Source organism: Vanrija albida, assembly GCF_041260175.1.
Source record: "Vanrija albida strain AlHP1 chromosome Unknown contig_7, whole genome shotgun sequence".
NCBI classification, from domain to species: domain Eukaryota; kingdom Fungi; phylum Basidiomycota; class Tremellomycetes; order Trichosporonales; family Trichosporonaceae; genus Vanrija; species Vanrija albida.
The window spans coordinates 1,760,379-1,783,671 of record NW_027191426.1 but is presented as its reverse complement, the minus strand read 5'-3'; the positions used below and the strand labels follow the sequence as shown (position 1 = coordinate 1,783,671).

Below are 23,293 nucleotides of genomic sequence, written 5' to 3'. Positions count from 1 at the left end.
CCGATAGCACCACTACATCACACTCCACTCCACAGACAACCGCCCCCCCTCCCCACCCATGTCCTCCCTCATCGCCATGCCACTCCGCGCCGGCGGGCCGAGCGTGCTCCGCCTCGCTGCCGCCAGCACGTCGCGGCGCGTCACTGCCGCCGGGCTGTACCCCCTCATGACGGCGTCCCTGCACACGGGCGCGGTCGCGCGCAACGCACCCGCTCCGACCCCGAGCCCCAAGACCGCCGCCGCTGCCGCCGCTGACACGACGACGCGCGCGCTCTCCCAAGAGGGGCCTAGGAGCGAGGGCGCACACTACAATGGTGAGTTGACGCCCCCGCAACGCGCTCACACCCCCAGACAAGACCGAGGCCGACATCTCCGCCCTCATCGACGTCGACAAGCCCGGAGGCTGGACGCTCATGAACCCCATCTACACCGAGTCCGACCTCGACAGCGTCAAGGTCGTGTACCGCAAGCCCGAGAACATTGCCGACCGCGCGATCCGCGGCAGCGTCCTGCTCACGCGCTGGGCATTCGACAAGTTCACAGGCTACAAGGGCACGCACATCACGCCCGAGCACCTCAAGACAAAGACGATCGAGCAGCTGCGCGAGACGGGCGACCTGCTCAGCGACAAGGCGTGGCTCAAGCGCATCATCTTCCTCGAGTCGATCGCCGGCGTGCCCGGCATGGTGGGCGGCACCCTGCGCCACCTGCGCAGTCTGCGCCTCCTGCGCCGTGACGGCGGCTGGATCCACACGCTGCTCGAGGAGGCCGAGAACGAGCGCATGCACCTTCTGTGAGTGGCGCGGCGAGTGGCACCCGCTGACAGCCAGCACGTTCATGACGGTCGCCCGCCCGTCGTGGATGACGCGCGCCCTCGTCCTCGCGGGCCAGGGCGTCTTCTACAACCTCTTCTTCCTGACCTACCTCATCACGCCCAAGACGGCGCACCGCTTCGTGGCCGCGCTCGAGGAGGAGGCCGTGCGCACGTACACGCACTGCATCGAGGACATTGAGAACGGGCTGGTGCCCGAGTGGAACGACAAGCCCGCGCCGCAGATCGCCATCGACTACTGGCGCATGCCAGAGGACGCGTCGCTGCTCGACGTGATCAAGGCGGTGAGGGCGGATGAGGCGACGCATCGCTTCGTCAACCACTCGCTGGCGAATCTCGACCAGAAGCACGACTTCAACCCGTTTGCGCTGGGCGAGCCGGCGCCCGAGATCCGCGGGTCGATCCCCGGCTTTACGCGGGAAGAGAGCGCAAAGTATGCGAATGAAACGCAGCAGAAGCTGCTGGGCGCGGCGAAGGAGCAGGAGAAGCAGTCGTGAGCACCCGAGCCGCAGGCGAGGGTGCGGGGGTGCGGGCTGCGGCTCCACCCCGCCCCGGCTCCGCCCCCATTGTTAGATTAAAAATAATGCCATGTTCATGTATTATGTGTCGTGTAGTGCCAGTGGGGCGTGAGGTGGGGAGTGGGGCGAGGTGGGCCAGACCAAGTCGTGCCAGCCGGGCACCCGCGCGTCGTGTGCCGAGCGACTGGAGCGACGGCGCGGCGAGCGGTTCCGCCGAGAGTCGAGCAGTCTTTGCCGAGTCAGACGCCGGGTCCGGGAGCGACGTCGGCCCTGCCCAAGCGCAAGGCAGTAATGCACTGGGAGTGAGCAAAGTCCGACATCGGGACGCACAGTGAGAATGTCGTCCGCTCGCCCCTCATCCCGAGCTCCCCCCACCCCTCCACGCCCGCCTGCGGCGGCCGCCGGCGCCTAGTTCATGCCCTCCACCGGCCCCTTCTTGACCGGCATATCCACCTTCGGCGCATTCAGCGGCGGCAACTTGGGCCCGTGGAACTCGCGGCGCTTGTGCGCGGGGTCGTCGTTGCGCCTGTTTGCGAGGATGAGGAACGTGCTGGATGCTGCGGCTAGGATGCCGAGCAGGAGGAGGGGGTTGGGGCCGCGTGGGGCGGCGGGTTTCTTTGGGGGTGGGGTTGTCATGGCGAGGCGGAGTGGAGGAGACACAACGGAGGGAGAGAAACAGTTGTGAAGCGCGGCGGTGGATCAACGGCGGATCGGTGGAGGTCGCGCGTTGTGGTTTTTTCGCGCCCCTGCTTTACTGCCACTCCGACGCGCCACTCCGACACGCCAGAGCGGCGCGGCGAGCTCGTGCTCCGTTGGCTGTGGCGACACTGCCTGGGAGGCGGGAGACTGCTGGAGACTGAGGTACATGCTCTGCGCTGGGCCAGCCTGGGCACCTGGGCCGAGACACGACCACACGGCCACACGGCCACATCATGACCACCCGTGGACTCCCGGCAACCCTGCCCCTGCCACAACCACTATGCATAACTACTACGACTGTTCTACAGTTCACGCCACTACCATCCGCATGAGCCCTGCTCCGCCTACCTACGACCCGCAGGACGGGGACGCGCAAAGCCACCGCCCCCACCCGGCGAGTTGATTCTCGGGCCAAACGCATTGAACGCGTTCTGGATTCTATCCTTGCTGTCGCCATCCTCCTCGACCGCCGAGGTCGGCGCCGAAGCGTGTGCGCCCGCGCCCGCGCCGCCGCCGGAAACCGGGCTAGACGAGCTCGCAGGCGGCGTGTGCGACGCCGTGCGGATGGGCATCGGGCGGCCGAACGCCGCACCAACAGGCGCCGGCGCACCAAACACTGGCCGCGTGGCCGGCGTGGCAAAGCTGCGCGTCGGGTTGCTGCTCGGAGGCGGGGCAGCGGCGACACCAAAGCCGCTCGGCGCGGGCGCGCCAAACACGGCCGGCTTGCCCGGGTTCGGCAGCGACGACGCGTGTTTTGGCTTGGCCGGGAGAGCGTCGCGCAGGTGCGACTCGTTGACGTCGTTCCGGTCCGACGTCTCAATCTTGCCGTGGATCTCGACGCCCGCCTTGTCGATGGCGTCCTGCTGAACACCGCGCACCGATGTCGAGTAGATCATGCGGAACTTGACGGGGCTGCCAGACGGGCACCAGTAGATGAAGACGACGCGGCCCTTGGACTCGACCTCGGGCTCCGGTTCAGGCTCGGCGGCCGCAACGGGCTCGGGCGACGCGGGCTTGGACTCGACCTTGAGCGCTGCGACACCTTCCTCTGCCGCCTCTTCCCTGTCACCACCTGTATCCTCAGCCTCCTCCTTCGCGGCACCCTCCTCTCCCTCGGCCCCCTCCTCCTTCTCCTCACCCTCGGCAGCATTTTCAGCCTGGGCTGTTGAGGCCGACACGTAGCGAACACCACCAGCCGTCGCCTGGAATGTGTTGCGCGGCGCCGATGGGGCAGCGGCAGCAGGGGCCGGCTTTGGTGCCGGCTTGGGGGGCGGGGGCGTGGGGAACGAGTAGAAGACGTAGGCGGGGGCCTTGTCGGGCAGCTTGGACGCGAGCTCTGACGGCTTGCACGCCTCCGAGGCACGGAGCTGGAGCACCGACGTGTCGGATGGCGAGATGTCCTGCATGTGTTAGCTAGGAAATGGCACGGGATCCCGCTAGCTCACCAAGGACACAACCCAGCCGTCGTCAGACCTCGCAGCCGCCTTGGTCAGCGCCTCCTGCACCTCTGCGTTCCACTTCATGCGGCCGCCGAGGCCGACAACAGCCTTGCGGCGCGCCGCCTGCGTCTCCGTGTCCAGGGCGAGCGACTTGGCCTCCTCAGCCTCGGCCGCCTTGATCTCGGCGAGCGCCGCCTCGGACGCAGTGAGCGGCGGGGGCGAGAGGATGTGGTCGAGGTGGGACGTGAGCGACCTTGGGGTGAGGTCGCCCTGGGCGTCAGCACGGGCGACAACACGACACTCACGATCGAGGTAGCAAACCAGTCATGCTTAAAGTTGCCAGCGCCCAGTGCCTTCATGAGCCCGCCGCGCGAGCTCGCCTGGAGCATCTTGGCGCGCACGCCCGCGTCATCCGGCACAAACGTCACCATCATCCACTCGTACGCGCCGCCCGACTTGGAGTCGAGGCGGTACGCAAACGACGCGGGCGTCTGCTTGCTCGGGAGCGTCGGGGCGAGGAGCTCAATGTCCTCGGCGTACGAGCCCTTTGGCTTGACGGTGGTGAGGTGGGAGAAGGATTCTGCTTGTCAGCGGGGGGGCTTGGGGGAAGGACACCAGGTGCGAGCTGGGGCGCGGCAGCGACGGGCGGGAGATCACCGCAGCTAGGCATCTGCACAGCCGTGCAAGCCATCGCCGCCATCTCCCACCTGCGCGCACCACGCCCGCCCATCACGTCGACTCACCGCCCTCAATGGTGAAGACGAGCGCGCGGACATCGTCGGCGCTCGACTTTGCTGCGCCGAACGCAGCGGAAATCGCAGGCGGGACCTTGATCCCGGAAGGCGCAGACATTGGCGTCTAGAGCAGTGGGTGAAGTTGGAGGAGTGAGAGTTGGACGGATGCCAAGATGGTCGAGTGAATTGGGTGCAGGCAGAGATGGAGTGACGAGGTGGACGTGGCTGCGGGGGCGCGGGCTGAATGAACCTTGCCGGCTGGGCTCTCAGGACATCCATGGCGCACAGTGACGTCGGTCTCGCCCACGAACCAAATCCTGCCTGGCTGGTCGGTGCACACACTCTCGCGCTGTATCCAATGCATACACACGCCGATGCACCATGCACAAGTAAACCCCAAACACCCCATCCGCATGCTATATGTACTCCTGTCTCCTCCCTATGCGCTAAGCTTGCTCTTCTTGTTCGCGGCTCCAGCGTCGGCCGCCGCGCGCTTGGCACCCGTCTTCGCACCGTCAACCTCCATGGCATCGTCTTCGTCCGCCGCAGCCGCTCCACCTGGAGGTGGGACGAGGCGTGGGGCCGAGGTGACGGCCTTGTGCGTCCTGCGAGCCTCTGGCAGGTTAGCTAACCTTCGTTTGCTTGTAACCCACGAGCTCGGAGCAACACCTTCTTCGGTGTCAACGACAGGGCCTCCTTGGCAAGGTTGGCGGGAACGCCGAGGATCGTTGCACTGAGGCGTCAGCTGATAAAGGAGAGCCAAGTCCTCAGCTCACAGGTTCACCACGTCCAGCGGCCCACGGAGGCTTGAGCTGCTTCCATCTGGTCCGGAGGACAGGATGATACCCTTGCCCTCCGTCACGCGCACGAGCTCGCGCGCGTTGGCGAGGAAGTTCTGGCGGTATCTCCGTGCCGACTCCTGCGGCACAGATGCCGGGGGGTAGAGGCCAGCCGCGTAGGGGATCTCAAACTGGCGGTGTCAGTGGTAGACTGAGGCAGCACTCGTTCAAGCACCACTCACCACGACACCCATGCGCAGCGCCTGGCGGACCTGCTTGCGGTTCAGGCGGAAGTTGAAAGGGCGCTCGTGCAGTGGAATGGTGATGATGGAGAGCTGGGTTGTGAGCGGGTTGCAAGTGTCGCGGCAAGGAACCCACCTGGTTGGGCCCGGGGTTGGACAGCTCGACACACGCCACCTGGAAGGCCTTCTCCGAACCGACGTACGCGCTGAGGATGTCGTAGTCGTGCAGCGCGTTGGTGTTCGCCGCCGTCTGCAGCTGTCAGCTACGCCAGCGGCACCAGCACCTTCCCTCCAACTCACGATAGGGTGCACCTTGCCGTCGTCGAGGCGCATGTGGTAGCGCGTGACCTGCACCAGTGTGGGCTGTGATGGTCCAGCATCGCTGCTCTTGGCGAACCGCGGGTCGAGGTTGGGGTATGGGAGCACGCGCGCATCTGCCGTGCCGAAGGGGCACGGCGTGACAGCGTTCGACTGCTCCGCCGAGACGGTATACGCGACGACGTTGTATCCGACTGGCGCTGTCAGCGCCATACGCGGGTTCTTGCACTCACCATGACCTGCGAGTGCGACGTCGCGCGCCACCTTGGCGCGCTCGCCCGCGTCCAGCCCAGTCCAGCAGTCGGCCGGAGCAGGTGTTGACGTCTTGGAACGGTCCTCGGCCGCCGTCGCCTTGTTCTTGCCCTTGTTCTCCTTCTTCTTCTTGGCCGGGCCAGCACCCTCCGGAGTGGGGAACGGCACGAACAGGTCGTAGTACATGCCGCGCAGTCGAGTTGGGTGTGGTGTGCGAGTGGAGAGCTGAAGAGTTGATAGATGCACGAAGTCAAGCTCTTTGGACTGAAATTGTGGTTGGTGGATGTCATCGCGTGAAGACCACGTGGTATTTGTTCCGCTGAAAAGGGACCGGTGCACTTGGAGAACAGGGAGTCATCCCCAAGATCGCTATGGCTTAGTGGAAAAGCGCCAGGCTCATACTTTGTGTGACACCTGGAGGTCCCTGGATCGAGACCAGGTGGCGATACGAAAGCTTTGCTTTTTGCATTCTTCCAGCTCTCAGTTGCTTGTTGCTGGTGAATCGCGTCCCAGCTCAAATAAGTTGATATCAGTTTGTCGACTGCAGATGGGAATGATCGGCGTGTGTGCATAGGGGCACAGAACATGGCGCTGCGCCCTGCATGATCTGCGTGGTGCGTGGAGCACACCCGCCGGTGCAAGGTGTGGGTGGATGTGTAGTCGCGGCGTGTCGTGGGCAATGCAGCCGGTTGAGCAAACTGTGGTCAGAGAAAACGACTCATGCATGCAGAATGAACACGACTGAGCCATGGTGCATGGTATCTGGTGAGCACGCCGTAGACACCCACCTTCCTCATCTTCCTCGACGAGGTCCGTGCGCGCTGACCGCCAACACGAGGCAGTTTCCCTCAACCCCCCAGTCCAGAGCCCGCCATTTCCTCCCACTCTTTCAACCCCCAGCTCTCTACATTCTCTCTCCTCCTCTCCATCCTGTCATCACTACTGCGAACCATCCCAAGTATCATGCTCCACCCACCACCCCCCTCTCCATCCTCCTCGAGGTCAAGCAGCAGCGCCACTGACCCGCCCTCGTCATCGCCACCATCAGCGCCACACCTTCCCCCCGCGCCTTCCCTTCCGACTCCCCCGCCTCTCACCCTTCCCTCAGTGGCAAACGCCATGGCGGGCACCTCGATGATCAAGGACATGCCAACAGCTGTCACGGTCTCGACGCTTACCGCAAACCGCACGACACCGCAAGACCTCGAGGTCGCGGCCGAGCTGGCTTCTCCGTCAGCCCTCGAGTTGCCTTCCCCGCCGAGGGTGACCCCCCCACCGGACGATCCACTCTCCGAGGGTAGTCAGCGCCTGTCGTTTGGCAGCAAGTCTCCCGCCTCCTCCAAGGGCGACCGCGTTTCGCCGGTCCCTGAGGACACGACGGCGGTACCAAGTGTCTCCAACGAATCGGCCGCGCTAACCTCGGTCCCACCTTCCGCCGCGGAAGAAGGACCAGCACAGTCTGCCGTTACCGATACGTCGTCCACAGAAGTCGCCCTCGACTTGAACACAGAACAGGAAGTGGGCAAGCCGGTCGACGACCCGCCCGCGTCGAACGAGAAGAAAGTCACAGCTACATCTGAAGCCCTGTTGCCGACCGAGGACAAGATCAGCAAGGAGATCACCAATGGCACTGGCGGCGGTGCCGAGGAAGACGACTGGGTGAGTGAAAAAGGCCGACTCCTTTGTTCTCAGCTGATGGCAAGATCACGTCAAACATCCGTTCATCTCAGGCGGTCAAGGAGGAGGATCTGGGTGACTCCATGCACGTCGAGCTTCGCGAAGACGACGCCGCCAGTAAACCCTCGAGTGGCTCGTCCGCAACAACTCAGCCTCCAGTGTCGGACGTCCTGCCGCCCCTCACTAGTACCCCACCCTTCCCCACCCTTCCGGCAACCGTCAACCCTGTTGATCTCCACCCGGGAAGGGTCAAGACGGAACGAGCATCGTCGCCTTCAACGTCGAGTCAGGAGGAGGAGACCGCATCGGATAAGACCCGCGCCGATCAAACCCTGCATCAAATCGGAGAGCCACTCCCAGGTCGGCTCCAATCACTTGCCAACGACCACGAGAGTGATGCCGAAGGCGAATGGGAGCCTGATCCGCTTGAGGAGGCATTCAAGGGGCATGAACAGCATCAGGACATGCTGGCCACGTCCAAGGAGATCACCAATGTACTGGACACCGACGAGGCGATAGAGGAGGCGCGGATGGGCCTGAACCCCGCGCCGCTGGACGACGACGGGACTGTGGTGCTATTGGATGACGAGGACGACGAGGGCGACGAGCACACCCCGAGGCCACGGCGCCGTATGAGCCGTAACCCCCGTCGTTTTGCGGATATCGCGCGCGGCTCTAGTCCCGACATTGTCTTCACGGGCGCGTCACCCACCCCCAGCACCCCAACCCCTCCGCACGGCGGCCGGGTGAAGGAGATGACAGCCGCAGGGGGTGGCAAGACAACATTTCGTCAACCCCGCATCGCAAAGCCCAAGTTCGCTGCTCCTCGCCGCAAGAGCGATAGAATCCTCGTCAAAAGCAGCCCAGCTCCCGCCAGCAGCACTGCCCCCAGCCCCAGCTCTTCCACTTCCCAGCTCCCAACTCCACAACTTGCCCAGGGACGTGCTGTGCAGAAGCCCCCTTGGGAGTCGGAGTCGGACGATGAAGAAGCCCCTCCGACCAAGAGGGCTCGAACGAGCACTCCGGCTTCGCAAGGTTCTCGCAAGCGCCAGTCCACATTGGGGTCCCAAGACCCCCGCAAGGTCAAGCGACCCCGGAAGGGCGAGGACCGATCTCGGTCCGAGGAGCATGGGTATCAACAGCCAGCCAAGATGCTCGCTAAGAGTGACGGGTCGCGTCGCGGGACGGGGACGTGGCCGAAGTTACCCAAGGAAGCAACCCAGTCGTCAATGATGGTGAGTGTTAGGGCATTCTCTAGTGCTGACCGCACAGCAAGAGATTGTCTGCAATACTGTGAGTGTGCCATTCGGTCAGGGGGGCGAGCTAACACCAACTCGGGCAGTGTGGCGGTCGGTGAGTAGGAGGAGCCTCGCCGGTTACAACTCACATCCGCAGTGCCCACTGGTTGTGCGCGAGTGGAGAAGACGACCTCGACTTGTCACGGGTGTGGTGCTGCCCTGACTGCGACGACCTCCGCAGAAGTGGGTGTGACAGGTGCCGGAGCCGGGCTAACACCATGTAGGCAAAACCCTCGACTTGGTGCTACCCGCACCCAAGGACCGCTGCATCCGGAGGGATTGTTGGCGCAGGTCGGTACCGGCTCTCAAGCCGAAGGATGAGCCAAGCAGGGAGGTGAAGGTGGTGTTCCAAGCTGACTTCTGCGTAGGCGCAATAAGAAGATGACGCAGGATGTCGAGTACGATACCGAGGCGTGGTATTGCGAGCGAGTGATTGGGTGGGTTATGCGGCGATGAGGTGGCTGACCGTAGGCGCCGCGCAATTGGGCGCGAGGAGGGCGAGGACACGCGTGTTCGAGTATCTCGTCAAGTGGGAGGACTGGGGAGTGTCCGACTCGACGTGGTGGGTGCCCTCTCGAGCTCGAAACCCGCTCACGCCCAGGGAGCCAGAGGCACACCTCCCCCACACCGGCAGCGGGCGTTGTCCCATGATCGACGAGTTCAAAGTCAAGGCGCGCGAGGAGGACGAGTCGCTCAAACATCGCACAGCGCTGCTAAGCGAGGCGATCGGGTGGTTCCACCGTGGCACGGGTGAGCCGCTCGTCGCGCCCACGGGCAAGCCGCTGCCGAAGGGCGGGGAGGAGGGTGCGGTGGAGGGTGGAGTGAAGGGTGGGGTGAAGGGCGCCCCAAAGGCCAAGGCGAAGGGCAAGGCGAAGGGCAAGGCGAAGCCCAAGTCCAAGTCGAAGATCAAGTAGATATCAGTAGAGTAAGGGGGCGCTCGCACGAGGCGCCGCCCGGCGTCAGTCGACCCGCCTCGCAGGCGCAGGCACAGACAGATGCATACCAGCCTCGCCGCCTCGAGCCAAGCCTCATTCGCTGCACTTTCTACTTCTTGCCGCGGTCGGCGCGCACGTCGGCCTCGCTCTCAGTCTGCGGGTCGGCCTTGATCTCGTCCTTCTCGTGCTGGAGCTCACGGGCGCGGGTGAGCTCTGGGGCGTGGTCAGCGCGAGGCCCCTTCCTTCCCATCTCGAACCCCCCACGGCGTCCCTCGGCCCGGCGCGTAGCGCCGGCCCTCGGCGGACTCAGACTCACCCCAAGCAGTCTCAGCCTGCAGCGCGGCGTCCGGCTTGGCCGGGAGCGCGGGGTCGTTGTCGGCCTTGACGTCGGCCTCGGACGCCGTCGCGTCCTTGCGGTCCCATCCGGGGTCGACCTCGTACTTGCGCTTGTACGTCTCTCCGGCTGCGGGCTGAGCGAGGGTCAGTGAGCGTGCGGGGGGGCAGGCTAGGGGGCACCCACAGCGCTGGTGGTGAGCGCGCGGCGCGCCGTGATGGGCGCGAGCGTGAGCGCGCGCGAGAGCTGGGCGACGGTCCTCATGGTGTTTGATGGGTCGATGGTGGTTGGTTGAATTGCAAGTGCTAGCTTGTGACCGGCCGGGTGGGAAAGCGGAAGCGGCCTTCACGCTGGGCCACGCTGGTTGGTGCTCGAGTCGTTACGGCATGGCACGAAAGACTATTGACCGCACGTCGCGCACCCAACATGTCCGCAGCCCGGGCATGACGGCCACAATGACGTCATCCAAGGCATGAGACGGCAACCGAAACAACCGCTGCGCCTCTCCGACTCGGAACACCACCTACTCCTACGGCCGTTCACGCATCTTTGCATGATACGAGGTATGGTACAGACAACTAACAGACACGGGCTGGCAACGCTGGGCAACGCTTGGCTGGTCGCCACTCGCCACTGGCCCACATGATTGCAGAAAAAGTTCGGCAGCAGGGGAGAGAGATGAGACAACCATGACAAAGGGACGGATGAGGGCAAATGAAGATGATGTAGGGCGAGCTGCGCCGCAAGGGCAATGACGGTGGCCAAGCAGAAGGCAGATGACGGCGTGGCAGAATCGTTGACTCTCTTAGTCTTTCGTTGACTCGGTTGCTGTAGTCGCCGTGACGCCGTCGGCGCCCGCGCCCGCGCCGGCGTCAACGTCCTCCGTGTGCGACGTCAAGGCCGCAGCCTTCGACGCCCCCGTCACCGACAGGGGATCCTCCGCTACTGGGCTCTGCGCCGCGGGGCTCTCGGTGAGCACCTCACGCAGCGACTGGTGCATGAAGTCGGTAGGCGTCTGGACGCTCGGTGCAGTCGACGCCGTGTCGAGTGGCGACTCGGGCGACGGCGAGTGCGAAGCCGAGTCGGCATTGGCGGCTAGAGCCGGCGACGCGGCGGGCTTGGCGCCGTCCTCACCCTTCGGGGCCTCCACCGCCACTGTTGGCACGGCAGCATCCGAACCGTTGGGCTCTGCCTTGCCCTTGCCCTTGTCTTGCGCCGCTGCGCCTCCTTCCGTCGACGACGCCTCGGCGGCTGGGAGAGAGAGCCCACTCGCGGGCACATGTACGTCGAGGCTGTGCCGTGACTGGGCGGGCGCAGCGAGGGGGGATGAGGGATGAGAATCGGCCGTGACGAGTCGCGGACTTGGGCTCGGCGATGAGCTCGACCGCGCGCGGTTGCTGACACCAAGGCTACCTGAAGGGCCCGCAGGCGACGGTGCTCTAGGCGTGCCATCACCCGGACCGAGGGTCGTGGGCGAGGGGGCAAAGTGAACACTGCTCTTCGAGTTGGCGCGGCTGCGGTTACCCGAAATCTTGGACAGGAGCTTGGAAGCGTTGCCGTTCGAGTTGTTCTTCCACGACGCAAATGTCCCGGTCGCAGACGACGACCGCCGAGACGAAGACTCGCCAACCGGAGTCGTCGAGCCGCTCGGTGGCTTGTTATCGGCGGCAGATTTCCGCTGGTGCTCCTCGTGATCGAGGAGCGACAGCCTCATGGCCTCCATAATCATCATCTGCTGCGCGTCAGCGTACCATTCCAGTTGCTCCGTCACGAACCTCCTCCATCTCGCGCTCCCGGTCGCGGTTGCGGCGCGATCTACGACCGCTACCACCCTCCTCCTGCGGAATCGACATGCTGAAGTCGGCCTGGCCCGTCGCCCGCGCCGAGGTGTATCCGATGGGAATAAGGCGGTCGCCGACCTGGCGCATGACGATGCGCCTGGCGGCGCGACGTGCAGCCGCAGCCTTGACCGCGTTAAGCTTGGCTTCCCAGTCGGGCCGGATCTGGTCGATAGTAATGACCTCCTTGGCCTTGGACGACACGCTCTTGCGGCGGGTTCCCTCCGGCTTCGTGAGGCCGGGAGATGGCGCAGGCGAGCTGCTCAGCGGAGTGTCCTCCGATAGCGACAGAGCCTGCGAGAAACCGCTCGTGCCAGCATCTGGCGAAGTCGACAAGGCGTGGGCAGCGGCACTGATAAGCACGCCACCAGTGGGACCAGCTGCGGGTGACGCTCGTGGAGGCGACGGCCGTTCATAGATGACGCCAAAGTCGGGCTCCATGCAGTACGGGCAGCACGCCGAGTCCGACTCGAGATGCGTCACCGTCGCCTCGCTGCGCTTCATCTGCACAAAACATTCCGTACACAACGGCTGCTCGCAGCATCGCGACGTGTTGATGTTGGGCGGGTAGCTCTGAGACAGCGTTAGCCAGTGGCAAATGGACGTGTAACGCAGTGCGCCAATCAATCTCGGCGCACCGCAAGGACGCCGCCGACTCCACACTCACAAGGAAACAAATGGGACATTCCACAGCGCCGAGATACGCTTTGACCTCGCGACGGTCATGCTCGTCCTTGTCGGCGGGTGTTTCCTTGGGGAACGGGTTGCCGCCCTCGCGCAAGACCTTGAGTCGGTGCGTGTACGAGTTGTTGACGTCTTCCTGGAAGTCCTTTTCGCGCGCCTCGTCGAGAGCGTGCTTGATGGCATCCTCCTCCCAGTCCTCTTCAAAGTCGTCGAGGCCACGGTAGAATGGTGCGAGCTGAGCCTCGAGGATCAGCTCGGTCACCACCAGCTTGGAGTAGTCGTGTGTCTGTGGCAAACCGAGCGCATGCGGGTTCTGGGGCGATAGGTGACCCGCAAACGGCAGTAGTAGTGGGGTCTGCGGAGGTGCAGGGGAAGGCGGCTTGGGAGGCGGCACCGGCCCCGTACTTGATGCAGCAGCGGCGGCGGCGGCGGCAGCTCCTGGCGGCGCGGACGAGTCTCGACCGTTTGCAGAGGCCCCGCGACCGCTCGAGGCCGGTGCGGGTTGGGATGAAGTGTTTCCCATGGTGCTTGGGTGAGGGGCCGTCGACGGCGAGTCGGAGAGGGGAGAGTGTTGCTGGGTGGTGGTGGGTAGTGAGAGTTGTCAAAGGAAGATGGAATGTGTCGGGTGTATCGGGTGCGTGTTTTGTGCTTGTCCTAGGGGGGTGGGACGTCGACTCGACGCGCGCCGATGTGCTCGTCACGGGCTGGGGGTCACCTGCTGTGCTCTGCGTCTATGCACGAGGTGATGTTTGTCGTCACGATGCGTGATGGTGGGTTGTATGAATGCGAGGTGCGAAGAGATGTGGTGCGCAGCGTGTGATGATGATGCGGTGAGCGGCGGCGGCGGCGGTAGCAGATTGGGGTACACCCAGGGTGGGAGGGGGGAGGCCGAGGGGGGGAGGAGGGGTCGGTTCCTGGGCGTGGGAGCAGTGTAGGTGGTTTGGGTGGACGGCGATGTGGGCGGGCGCAGCAGCAACAGCGACCACTACTCCTCGCAATCCTTATAGCTCGTTCGACAAGCAAGCAGCAACAGCAACAGCTAGCGGCGACAGTGGCGAGCTGTAGCGCGTGATGGTCTCTGGCTGATGCGTGATGGTGGAGCGCAAGCCGCGACAATAACAATCAAAGCGTCGGCCGTCGTCGTGATGATGTCGTGCTGCCAATAGTGACGCTTGACGCTGCTTTGTGGCTGGCGCTGACGTCGATTTTAGGCTAGCAACAAGGTTTTGATGTTGCTTTCGCGAGCCTGTCGCTTACACAGTTGACAAATGTGCGATAAGCAAGAGTGCAACGACGACAAGTGCAAGCATGAGCAAGCCAAAGATCAGACGAGCGAGGCCTGCTTACTTGGTTATCTTTGACCATCCCCGGATGCGGTGTCACTACTGCGCACAATGGCAGAGCCTGGCCGGCCTCGAATCCGCCCACCAAACGGCGCAGCGCCAAGGGCGGGCCCCAGTTGCTGTTCCCTTTGTTCATGACTCAGGAACCTCACGAGGACGAGTGCACTCAAGACAACCCTCGGCAACTTCGGCCCGGCAACAGCACAGAGCCAGGAGGGAGGCCAAGCAAGCACGCAGTGTACGTACCCTCTGCGCGCAGCAATGTGCACGCGCGGGGGGGTGACTTACGCCGCTCAAGACTGCAGTCACGTCGACGACCGAGGATGCATGCGAGCGAGGCAGCGCGTCCAGAACCGGCACGGGGTGCAACTGCCCGCATGCGGCCATTGTGCGGGTGGCGCTCGCCGTGCACGTCAACACAATGACCTCAGATTGCCCGCTTGCAACAGCACTCTTGACTTCTGCCTTCGCAACGCTCACCTCCTCACGCGACTGTTCTTCACGACGCGCCGGCGACTACATCCCAACTTACTCGCGACCGGGCAACTTACCGCTGGGCAGAGCACCTCGCCGAAAGCCTTCCCGCTCGGTCGATCGCGACGCGCCGTGCCTGTGCCATGCGGACGAGGGGCGATGGCCGCGGACTCCCCTCCAGCGTGCCCCTTAGAGCGACGTACGACAACAGACATTCCGTTGAGGATGGGACATCTGTCTGCCCCGGCTTTCAGTTGGGCTGATGGACCCGGCGATGGGGAACGCGTCGAGCCCTTCAGAGGCGTCGACCCCACGGGCGCGCGCGCCAGCGCGCCGCAACATCGCCCCTCAGGCTGTCCTCGGCACTCACTGCGAGTCGTCATGCTGTTGCGGATGGCGGACACCCAAAGCGCGCGGCTGCTGGCGAGCGAGGGGGGAGACGTGCATCAAGAATGGTGTGAACAGCGCGAGAGGGGTCACGATCAATGGACGGGAGTGGGAGAAGCTGCATGAGCCCACTTCGAGGGGCTCCGGGGGTACATTCGCGAGGCGTGTCTCGCGAGGCGTGTCAAGAAGGCTACCCACTGTCCGGCTGGCACGACCCTTTCCTGGACCTGAGAGCCGCTGTTAACGGAGCTGACAGACGGAAGGGACATTCACACCCCGCACTATGTTCTAACACATGCCCGTGACTCGTCTCATCGCCCTCCTCGCTAATGTGTATCAAGGCTCCGCGGTCCGAGTCCTCCTCCGCAAGAGGGGAGCCGAGTCCAACATGCCGGTGTCATCTCTTCACCGCCTTCCTCGCCAGCAGGCACTGGTCCTGTCTGCCGAGGCTCCGCGGCCAGTGCACTTCATCGCAGGCTTGAGGTGATCCGACTGATACTCGACGCGTACCCCGTGACTCGCTCACAGCCGTCCCCACCTCCCAATACTAGACCTGTGTATCGCGACGGCTACTAATGTACACTGCCTTCAAGCCAACCTTACCGGGAAGCATCGCTCTGGACGAGCAGAGCAGCAGGTACGCGGTGAGTCCCGCCTTACGCGACTCCGTCTGCCACGGTGTTGCGACGACAACGACCGGTCAAACGTGCTCGAGCGAGTCACCAGGCAATCGTCCTTGGATCTGTCCGCCTTCCCACACTTGCCGTCCTGGTCCATACATAGCACCGAGGCCCGCTCTCGACCGCCGCGCCCTCCCGCTCCAGGCTACCCCTATGCCCCGGAAGCATGAAACACCCCGAGGGGCACGGAGGGGATTAGGTTGGCGTTCCGCTGCCGCGTTCCTGGTGTTTGCGTCCAGGTACACCGCTGCCATCCGTCTCGTGATCCTCCTCACAGCGCGACGCGTTGCCAGGCTATACATAAAGCGCATGTTAACCCGCACCCCCCACAGACCCCAGGCCTAACTAAATACAGCCTACATACATCGATAGCGACCCCATCACCACCGTGCTTCGACAACCACCGTGCTTCGACAACCACCCCCGCCGTCTCAAATTGAGCTCGTCAACTTGCGCAAACCACTCCAGCATGAACGGCTGTGGCTATCCAAAGCGACTTGGCCATCAAGTGTTCGCCGATTACCGGGGCGTCGTCTACGACTTTAGTAAAGTAAAAACGAATCTTTCGCCAAGTGATATGAGTGTATTCGATATCACACCACCTATTGTACGAGTCTGGTATAGTGATGACAGCGACACTGCCGTCGCTCTCGAGAGCGAGCTTGAAAGCCTCTATTTCGAGAGGAAGTTCGCCTTCTCGACATGGAGAGACGAACGATTCGTGAGTCATGCGGTCTTAAGCTAGCGTGATTAACAGCCATAGGAATGCCCTAATATCGGAACCTGCAGATGCTTGGGAGATGAGTACTTTTGCAAGTACGACACCGAGGACGACAGGGCACTCGAGGAGTGGCAGACGGACGTCGAAGATCAGCCAAAACACCAAAAGAAGCTTTTCGATCGCACGAGTCGGGAAAGCTTTGTTGAATACCCTCCAATCACCTGGGTCACCATTCTGTTCATCTGGCTTAACATTTGCGGTGATCGCACGGGCATGGCCATCATTTTCTTCCGCTACCACGAGAGAATCTCGCGCGAAATCAGGAAAGCCCGCATTTATCTCGTGTTTGATGAGTACTTCTTCGACTTCGACTTGATCCTGGGAGTATTTCAACAACATCTTTTCGACACTGCCATCACCACCGGTCCCCTCCTACGTGCCATCACCGACCTCCGGATCGCCACCATCTGGAACCCAGAAATCACGCCAGAAGTCATCGATGACAAAATCCGATGGTTATTCCGTTACCTGCCTCGTGTCCAGCTGCGCAATATCCACTTCTATGGATTCCGATGCGGCCTTGTGTTCGGATGCTTGGCCTCTTACGAGTCTGAAATGCGTGACAGACGATCTCGACGGCTCGAGCGCGGATCCGCAGCCGTCTCGGCTGCGAGCACTACAATCGCAAATATCCCATCGATCAATGGGGTACCCGTAGGCAGCCTTGTCGAGCCGGTCACGACAGGCATCCGAGGCCTCATCCTTGGCTCGCTTAGCCGCAGACGACAACTTCTGGCTTCCGGCGTAGGCCGCGTCGAGTACCTTTTCCTCACTCACATTTTCGAAGAGGCCGACGAGGGGCTCCTTGCCAGTTACACGAATGATCGTGCACCACGCGATGACTCGGGTAGCCCGGTCCCTGCCTACACCCCAAAGGAACTGGCATGCTTCAAGGAGTCTGCCTGGAGGGCCTTCAAGCTTGTCATGAATGATGAAGGCCACACCATCGGGTTCCAGCTTCCTCCAGAGGTGTTCGAGATCAGGCCAGGCGAAGAGCGCCAAGCCGACAAAACAAGCGACAAGTTTCCGCGCATATCGGTCGACAACTGGAACGACATTCCCTACTTCGACGACGACGATGATGGCTCCGACGCCGATGACCCTGACTGTATCCAATCTGGTGTACAGACGGACTCAGACTCGGGCTTGAACTCCAACCGCCGCGTGAAGAACGCAAGCGATCCCAACGGCCATGCGGATGATATCGACCAGGCTGGGTCCGGCGAAACAGCTGGCACCTCCCCTTCCAGTCCCCCCACGCCGGCGTCTTTACCATCGGCGTCGCCGTCGCTGTCGCTGTCGTCGTCGTCGTCGTCCACCCCACCGCCGACAACTCCTTCCACTGAGGCCGGGTCCACATCAACGCCCAAGCTCAATCCCGCCTCTCCAACCATGTCACCGTTTGGCCCTCCGGCCGCCGAGAGTGGCGACAAGCAACAAGCAGCTATCGGTAGCGCGGGTAAAGGGTCTGGAAAGGAGAAGAGAAGGCAGTCAATGTGAATGTAAAGGAGGATAAAGGACACTATCGGGCGATTCTCGCCCGACGATGAATACCCTGTGCAAGTTGCAACCTCCACACAGACCAGATCCGTGGCGGCCGCCACACAGGCACCCGCCTCGTGGCCGTGGCGCCACATCGTAGCGCGGCGTGATGTCGTCCGCTCTCTTTGTCCGCTTGCTTCTGTTCGTTTCCTCCGGATGGGGAAGCGTTACGCCTTCATCAAGATCCCCACCCCCTGGCTGCATGCAGCACTGTACATACTGCCAGGTTGGGACAGGTCGGACCGGATAATCGTCCACTTCTCCCATTGTTCAAGGCTTCTCGAGATTCACTGCGCCGTCTCCAGTCATCGCGTGCACCCCTCCTTTCGGGCTTTCTCCGCTTCATTCAGTCTCCCAGCCGCCAGCCAGGTCGGACGGTTGGGGCAAGCGGAGCGCAGTACGTCTTCCCTTCAGCGCCAAAACGGCACGAGCCGATAGCGCCGCCGCGATGGAAACGTGCTGTTGCGCACCAATCCATCACACCACTTGAATCGGCCTGCCCATCAGTGCCCTTCCCAACGCCAACTCATCCTCGTCTCACTGCTCTGACCCTCCTCCTCCAGCGAGTTCATGACCGTATCGAGAGAGACTAACTCTACAGTTCGCGTTAGGTCTCCCGTCCTCAACATGCCTCCCCCAGCCAATCCCCCGCCCGCGACCCTCTACACGAATGACTGCGGATTCCCAAGAAAATTGGGCGCCAGATTTTCGTCGACCACAACGGCTGGGTATTTGACTTTAGCGAAGTGAAAGGATACCACCCAGTGGATTTATTCCAGGAGCAACTTGGTCCCCCGCCACTCAACCCCCCCCATGTTATCTGTGTTCGACATTCTGCCTCTGCACGTGTGGCGTTGGACCGAAAACGAACTGGCAAATGCAAAGGTATCTCTGGTGAGGTCGGAAGTCCGTTTCTCAACTTGGGCTGATCCCAGTCAGGTGAGATTCAGAGCCGGAGATACTACATACACATGATTGGGAGAGCTAATGAACATGCAGGCCTGTGATCTCGGGCCTCGCTGTCAATCGGTTGACTTGGGTGTCTACATTCCTCAGGTACCGTCTCAAGACACCGAAACTTTGAGCAAGTGGGAACACATTCCCCTCCAGAAGAGATCTGCTTCGCAAGTCATCAACGAACATTATCTCGAATGTAAATCGCGCGTGTCCGCCTCCATCGGCTTCGGTCGGCCGCCACACTTCATTCACCAACCTCCTGTCACTCTTTACACCATCCTGTTTCTTTGGCTGCACTTGTGTGGCCATCGGAGCGGTATGATGAAGCTCTGCACATATTCGGAAACGGTGCCGCAGGACTTGAGTCGGAGCAACGTGTACCAGCTTATCTCGCGATGGTTTTTCTGGTTGGCCCTTCGGCGCGTGCAGGAAGACCTCTTCTTGGTCGACTCCATCACCTCCACCAGTTGGCACATCCGCTCAGTCTGCAAGCTTCTGAGCCTTTCTTTGCAGCCGGCACTTGGAGAAGTCCCTCATGTCAACACGGCCGGCGAGATCGACAGAAAGCTTTTGGACCTCTTCGAACGCCTTCCTCGAGAGCAACCGTCCAACATCAGGGCCTACGGCTTTCGATGCGGCATCGTCTTCGGAGTACTGGCTTCCTACGAATCAGCTGCTCGCGGCCGCCGTTCCCGCAAGTACCTTCTCGGCTCGGCCGCTGTCACCGGTGCCAGCAGCGCGATTGAAAATCTCCCCAATGTGAACGGCGTTGATGTCGGCAAAGTGATGGAGCCAGCAGCCACTGGGGTACGAGGTGTCCTCCTCGAAATCCTCGGGTGGAGGCGGCAGCGTCTGGGAGCAGGCGTCAGTCTCGTCGAGTACATGTTCTTGACTCACGTCATCGGCCAGGCGAATGAAGGCCTCCCCGGGTCCTATGATCGGAACAAGGCTATCCGTGACGCCGAAGGAAATATCCTTCCTGCATTCACCGGAGAGCAGATGCGACTGTTCAAGGAGACTGCTTGGACCGTCTTCCAGATCGTGATGAACGACGAAGGGCACCAGATTGGGTTCACTCTTCCCCCCGAGGCACTCGAGGCACCTCAATTTGCCCAGTCACTCAGCTCGAAGAAGAGAAGAAAAATGGGGCTGTCGCCGCGACTCTTCGTTGACCACATCGAAGAATTTGCCACTCGGAGGTAGCTGAACACCACCACAATCTCTTGTAGCAGGCAGCACCGCAATGGTAGTGGATGCCGAAGTTTGGGGGCCTGCATTTCGGGCATCGTAAGCTTGATCCGGTGAAGTTGTTTTTGTATGTACTGCATGCATCCAGTCTGTATTTTGAGGGACAAGTCACCAGTCTCGTCTGACTGCACGACATGCCGAGACATCTGAGCCTGCAACCAGGATGCCAAACAAACTGCCACAACAAAGTGCCACACTCCCCACAAACTCTGCCGCGGCGTGCCTCACGCGGCCATTCCTGCACGCTTCCCAGGCAGACCACGCACAGCCACGCACTGTCGAACCGGCTCACGGCACGGCACAGCAAGCCCACCCCCGTGACCTCGCCGACGGCGCGCTCGTCCTCGTCTGAACCTCGCCGGTCGTGCTGAAACACTAGCGTGGCGACACCCGCACACCGCCCGCAACTGCCCTATCCCGCCCCGGGGGCAAACCTTCCCCTCTTACCCCGGAATGCAGGAGGCGTTTCGCCGCTTCCGCACTCTGCGACCCGCGGCGGCTCCTGTGCAAGATCAGGAACCCGCCGACTCGTGGCGATAGCTACATACCGTATGAGGACGCGTCTGTGGTGTTTATAAACGGGCGGATGGCGTCGTGCAAGCCGAGTCTAGCACTCAGTACATGCTCGAACTCTAGCCGACGTGAGCACCCCGCGAATCACCCCACTCGACATGAAGGACAACACCGATGCCGGAGTGGCCCCTGCCCTCCCCAAGCAGCCAGCCGCCACCCCGGTCACCAAGCCACTGGCGAAGCCGGCCGCCAACCCGGCCACCAAGCCAGAGGCGAAGCCAAAGCCAGCCGTCCCGAAGCCGGCAGCGACGCCACAGGCCACCACGCAGCCGGCGCCAGTTGCCGCGAAGCCAAAGGTCATCAAGCCAAAGGTCGAGCAGCCGGCCGCCGAAGCGCCGCGCAAGCGCGACATGGCCGCGCGCCACATCCTAAGCCTCTTCGGGGCCTCCGAGTAAGCTGTCGCCCGGGCGCGCTGACCAACCCAAAGGTACTCGTACGACGCGTCGGGTCGCGAGTTCACGGGGCACAGCGTCCAGGTCGGCGGCCGGCTCGCGTCGGGGCTGACGGTGCCCAAGGTGTCTATTAAGAACATGGGCAGCTTTGCCGGTGGTGGCGGCCGCGGCGGTGGGGCGAGCGCGCGATACGCCGACGGCTATGGGGACCAAGGTGATGCGGACCTGGCCGCGGGGTATGAGGCGCTGGCGATCAACAATCGCCTTGCGGTGCAGGAGGGCGAGAACGAGGAGGATGAGGTCGGGGTCGAGGACGAGGACGAGGAGGATGAGGTCGAGGTCGAGGACGAGGATGAGGATGGCGAGGGGGAGGGTGAGGTTGAGGGTGAGGCTGAGGCTGAGGCTGGGGGTGAGGCTGAGGGTGGGGGCGAGGCTGAGGGTGAGGGTGAGGGCGAGGATGAGAATGGGGATGGCGAGGGTGAAGGTGAGGGTGCCGATGAGGAGGATGAGAATGGGGATGAGTATGAGGACGACGAATACCCTGAGGACGACGACGACAATGGCGAGCAGGTACACCGCCGTTTCTAAGTCAGTATTGGATGTGATGCCCGTGCCCGCTCTGGGATTCAGTTGCATGTGTGTCTACGCAGCACCAACAACCTTGCGCCCATCAAGGCCAATGTTCTTGTTCTTTGCCTTGCTGCGCCGGCCACTACCCTCCCGACCCACAACCTCGAGGAGCGGAGGCTCGACGTAGACCCAGGCGTCGCCGCGACGCTCGGCCTTGGGGTCACCCCACGGCCTGTCGTTCTCGTCACGCCAAGAGAGGATCTTGCTGAGCTCCTTGGCTGCTCGTGCGGTGTCGAGCGGGGGCGACCGGGGCCGAGGGATGACATCCGTTGGCTTTGCTGGCGCCTCCTCCTTGGGCTTCGATGAGCTCGCAACAGGAACAGACGTGTACGTCGTCGTCGTGATGGTCGCGCGCCCTTTGCCCTTTGCGTTCTTGCCGCCGATAGTAAGCACCTTGCGCGCCGCCTCGGCCGTGCTTGGTTTGCCCTTTGGTCCGTTGCCTTGAAGCGAGGGGAACGCACCGCCGCCCGTCTCGGCGATCCACTTCTCCTTACGCAGGCGGTCCTCCTCGTCACGCTCGGCCTGCTCCCGAGCCTCCTGTGCGACAATCTCGTCCTGGATACGGAGGATGAGACGCGACAATGCCGGAGGGGTGAGCGTCGGGCGAGAGCATGATGGGCACGGCGCGTGAGGAGGCTGAAGCTTGCACAAGATCAGCCCGCAGGCTCCGCATTGCGGTGTGTACGGTGCAATTGGGTGAACGCGAGCTGAACATCAGCGCCCGTCACCTCACCCACCCACCTTGACAGAAGCACGGCACATAGTCGTCACTCAATGCCACCTTGCCCATGCCCGCCTGCAGGCCCTTGAGGTTGGCAATCTGGCCCTCGAGGCGGAGGACAGCCTTGCTCTTAGGCAAGTCCCAGATCTTCTCCTCCTTGTCCTTGCCCTTGCCCTTGGGTGCGGGCTTGGACTTGGCCTCGTGGATGGTGATCGCACTGCCAACGAGACCAGCGCGTGGAGTGTGCGCCCCGCTGCCGGGCGTGGAGCGGTGCGCACCCTTGCCGGACCCGCCTCGGCCAGGGAAGAGGTCGTTGTCCTGATGCTTCTGGTACACTTTGCCGCCAGGCCCGAAGGCGGCTTCGAGCGCATCGGCGACGTTGGTCGATGAGGATGATGCTGCCGGCGTTGCGCGGCCGCTGCCAGTCGCAGACTTGGTACCCTTGGCCTTGGGCTTCTTGACGAGGTCCGGGTCGGGAGTCAGGATCTGCGGCCTGCTGCTCGCGGCGATCGAGGGGAAGCGGTACTGCGTGTACTTGTCCGCGAAGGCACGGGCGGGGGCGGAGGATCCGAGGAAATCCTGGTACTGTCAGCGGCAGTCTTGGGCTGGAGGAGGAGGAGGTGGACGTGGAGGGGGCATCAAATCGTCGAGATAGGGGATGGTGCAGCGGTGGGGCGGTCCGAAACCGCTCCCACAAGTGCACCTCGCTGGTTTGAACAAGACACAGGATGGGATGCGAAGTCACTCCATTGCATACCGCACTCACCTGCAAGTGTGACCTCAGCCGCACCTCGCTGGAGTAGGACGACTCGAGGTCCGGGACGATGACCTGCTCAATGGTCTCGGCATCTGTCGTGGATCAGCTGGCTTGTCGCGCGCTTGGCTCTCCGAGCTCACCCAAGCCGAGAACGTCTTGCAGACCCTTCACTACCCAAGCTGGAGTCGGTGCCATTGTGTACTGGGTGTCGTTGTTCAAAGTAGAGGAT

At 62.6% G+C, this 23,293-nt stretch overlaps 11 protein-coding genes and 1 non-coding gene across 12 annotated transcripts; 6 read left to right on the top strand and 6 right to left on the bottom strand.

Moving 5' to 3' along the window:
- Positions 1 to 58: 58 nt before the first annotated feature.
- AOX2 (inducible alternative oxidase 2) lies at positions 59 to 1,329 on the top strand (the record flags this gene model as incomplete). Its single annotated transcript, XM_069357537.1, has 3 exons — positions 59 to 314; positions 352 to 793; positions 831 to 1,329. The coding sequence occupies 3 exons, from the start codon at positions 59 to 61 to the stop codon at positions 1,327 to 1,329; spliced, it is 1,197 nt and encodes a 398-aa protein (XP_069205474.1).
- A 429-nt stretch (positions 1,330 to 1,758) lies between these two features.
- Positions 1,759 to 1,986, bottom strand: Q8F55_009167 (uncharacterized protein; the record flags this gene model as incomplete). The annotated part of the gene is made up of 1 exon (XM_069357536.1): positions 1,759 to 1,986. The coding sequence occupies one exon, from the start codon at positions 1,984 to 1,986 to the stop codon at positions 1,759 to 1,761; it is 228 nt and encodes a 75-aa protein (XP_069205473.1).
- Positions 1,987 to 2,393: 407 nt separating this feature from the next.
- Positions 2,394 to 4,340, bottom strand: TWF1 (Twinfilin-1; the record flags this gene model as incomplete). Its single annotated transcript, XM_069357535.1, has 4 exons — positions 2,394 to 3,449; positions 3,495 to 3,758; positions 3,794 to 4,068; positions 4,232 to 4,340. The coding sequence occupies 4 exons, from the start codon at positions 4,338 to 4,340 to the stop codon at positions 2,394 to 2,396; spliced, it is 1,704 nt and encodes a 567-aa protein (XP_069205472.1).
- A 321-nt stretch (positions 4,341 to 4,661) lies between these two features.
- On the bottom strand, positions 4,662 to 5,999 carry RPP1 (RNA-binding RNA processing protein rpp1; the record flags this gene model as incomplete). Its single annotated transcript, XM_069357534.1, has 7 exons — positions 4,662 to 4,837; positions 4,876 to 4,955; positions 4,999 to 5,192; positions 5,244 to 5,336; positions 5,380 to 5,493; positions 5,544 to 5,755; positions 5,795 to 5,999. The coding sequence occupies 7 exons, from the start codon at positions 5,997 to 5,999 to the stop codon at positions 4,662 to 4,664; spliced, it is 1,074 nt and encodes a 357-aa protein (XP_069205471.1).
- A 179-nt stretch (positions 6,000 to 6,178) lies between these two features.
- Positions 6,179 to 6,261, top strand: Q8F55_009164. The gene has a single exon. It is a non-coding gene; the product is annotated as a tRNA-Met (tRNA).
- Positions 6,262 to 6,932: 671 nt separating this feature from the next.
- Positions 6,933 to 9,702, top strand: Q8F55_009163 (uncharacterized protein; the record flags this gene model as incomplete). Its single annotated transcript, XM_069357533.1, has 7 exons — positions 6,933 to 7,472; positions 7,517 to 8,236; positions 8,429 to 8,725; positions 8,763 to 8,783; positions 8,833 to 8,843; positions 9,157 to 9,225; positions 9,390 to 9,702. 7 exons carry the CDS (start codon positions 6,933 to 6,935, stop codon positions 9,700 to 9,702), a joined length of 1,971 nt encoding a protein of 656 aa, XP_069205470.1.
- Positions 9,703 to 9,832: 130 nt separating this feature from the next.
- Q8F55_009162 (uncharacterized protein) lies at positions 9,833 to 10,321 on the bottom strand (the record flags this gene model as incomplete). The annotated part of the gene is made up of 3 exons (XM_069357532.1): positions 9,833 to 9,936; positions 10,040 to 10,193; positions 10,244 to 10,321. 3 exons carry the CDS (start codon positions 10,319 to 10,321, stop codon positions 9,833 to 9,835), a joined length of 336 nt encoding a protein of 111 aa, XP_069205469.1.
- A 541-nt stretch (positions 10,322 to 10,862) lies between these two features.
- On the bottom strand, positions 10,863 to 13,102 carry SIP5 (SNF1-interacting protein; the record flags this gene model as incomplete). The annotated part of the gene is made up of 3 exons (XM_069357531.1): positions 10,863 to 11,792; positions 11,833 to 12,468; positions 12,563 to 13,102. The coding sequence occupies 3 exons, from the start codon at positions 13,100 to 13,102 to the stop codon at positions 10,863 to 10,865; spliced, it is 2,106 nt and encodes a 701-aa protein (XP_069205468.1).
- Positions 13,103 to 16,457: 3,355 nt separating this feature from the next.
- Q8F55_009160 (uncharacterized protein) lies at positions 16,458 to 17,744 on the top strand (the record flags this gene model as incomplete). The annotated part of the gene is made up of 1 exon (XM_069357530.1): positions 16,458 to 17,744. One exon carries the CDS (start codon positions 16,458 to 16,460, stop codon positions 17,742 to 17,744), a length of 1,287 nt encoding a protein of 428 aa, XP_069205467.1.
- Positions 17,745 to 19,061: 1,317 nt separating this feature from the next.
- Q8F55_009159 (uncharacterized protein) lies at positions 19,062 to 19,946 on the top strand (the record flags this gene model as incomplete). Its single annotated transcript, XM_069357529.1, has 1 exon — positions 19,062 to 19,946. One exon carries the CDS (start codon positions 19,062 to 19,064, stop codon positions 19,944 to 19,946), a length of 885 nt encoding a protein of 294 aa, XP_069205466.1.
- Positions 19,947 to 20,662: 716 nt separating this feature from the next.
- On the top strand, positions 20,663 to 21,544 carry Q8F55_009158 (uncharacterized protein; the record flags this gene model as incomplete). The annotated part of the gene is made up of 2 exons (XM_069357528.1): positions 20,663 to 20,955; positions 20,992 to 21,544. 2 exons carry the CDS (start codon positions 20,663 to 20,665, stop codon positions 21,542 to 21,544), a joined length of 846 nt encoding a protein of 281 aa, XP_069205465.1.
- A 54-nt stretch (positions 21,545 to 21,598) lies between these two features.
- Positions 21,599 to 23,259, bottom strand: Q8F55_009157 (uncharacterized protein; the record flags this gene model as incomplete). The annotated part of the gene is made up of 4 exons (XM_069357527.1): positions 21,599 to 22,293; positions 22,328 to 22,886; positions 23,074 to 23,156; positions 23,205 to 23,259. 4 exons carry the CDS (start codon positions 23,257 to 23,259, stop codon positions 21,599 to 21,601), a joined length of 1,392 nt encoding a protein of 463 aa, XP_069205464.1.
- Positions 23,260 to 23,293: the final 34 nt, after the last annotated feature.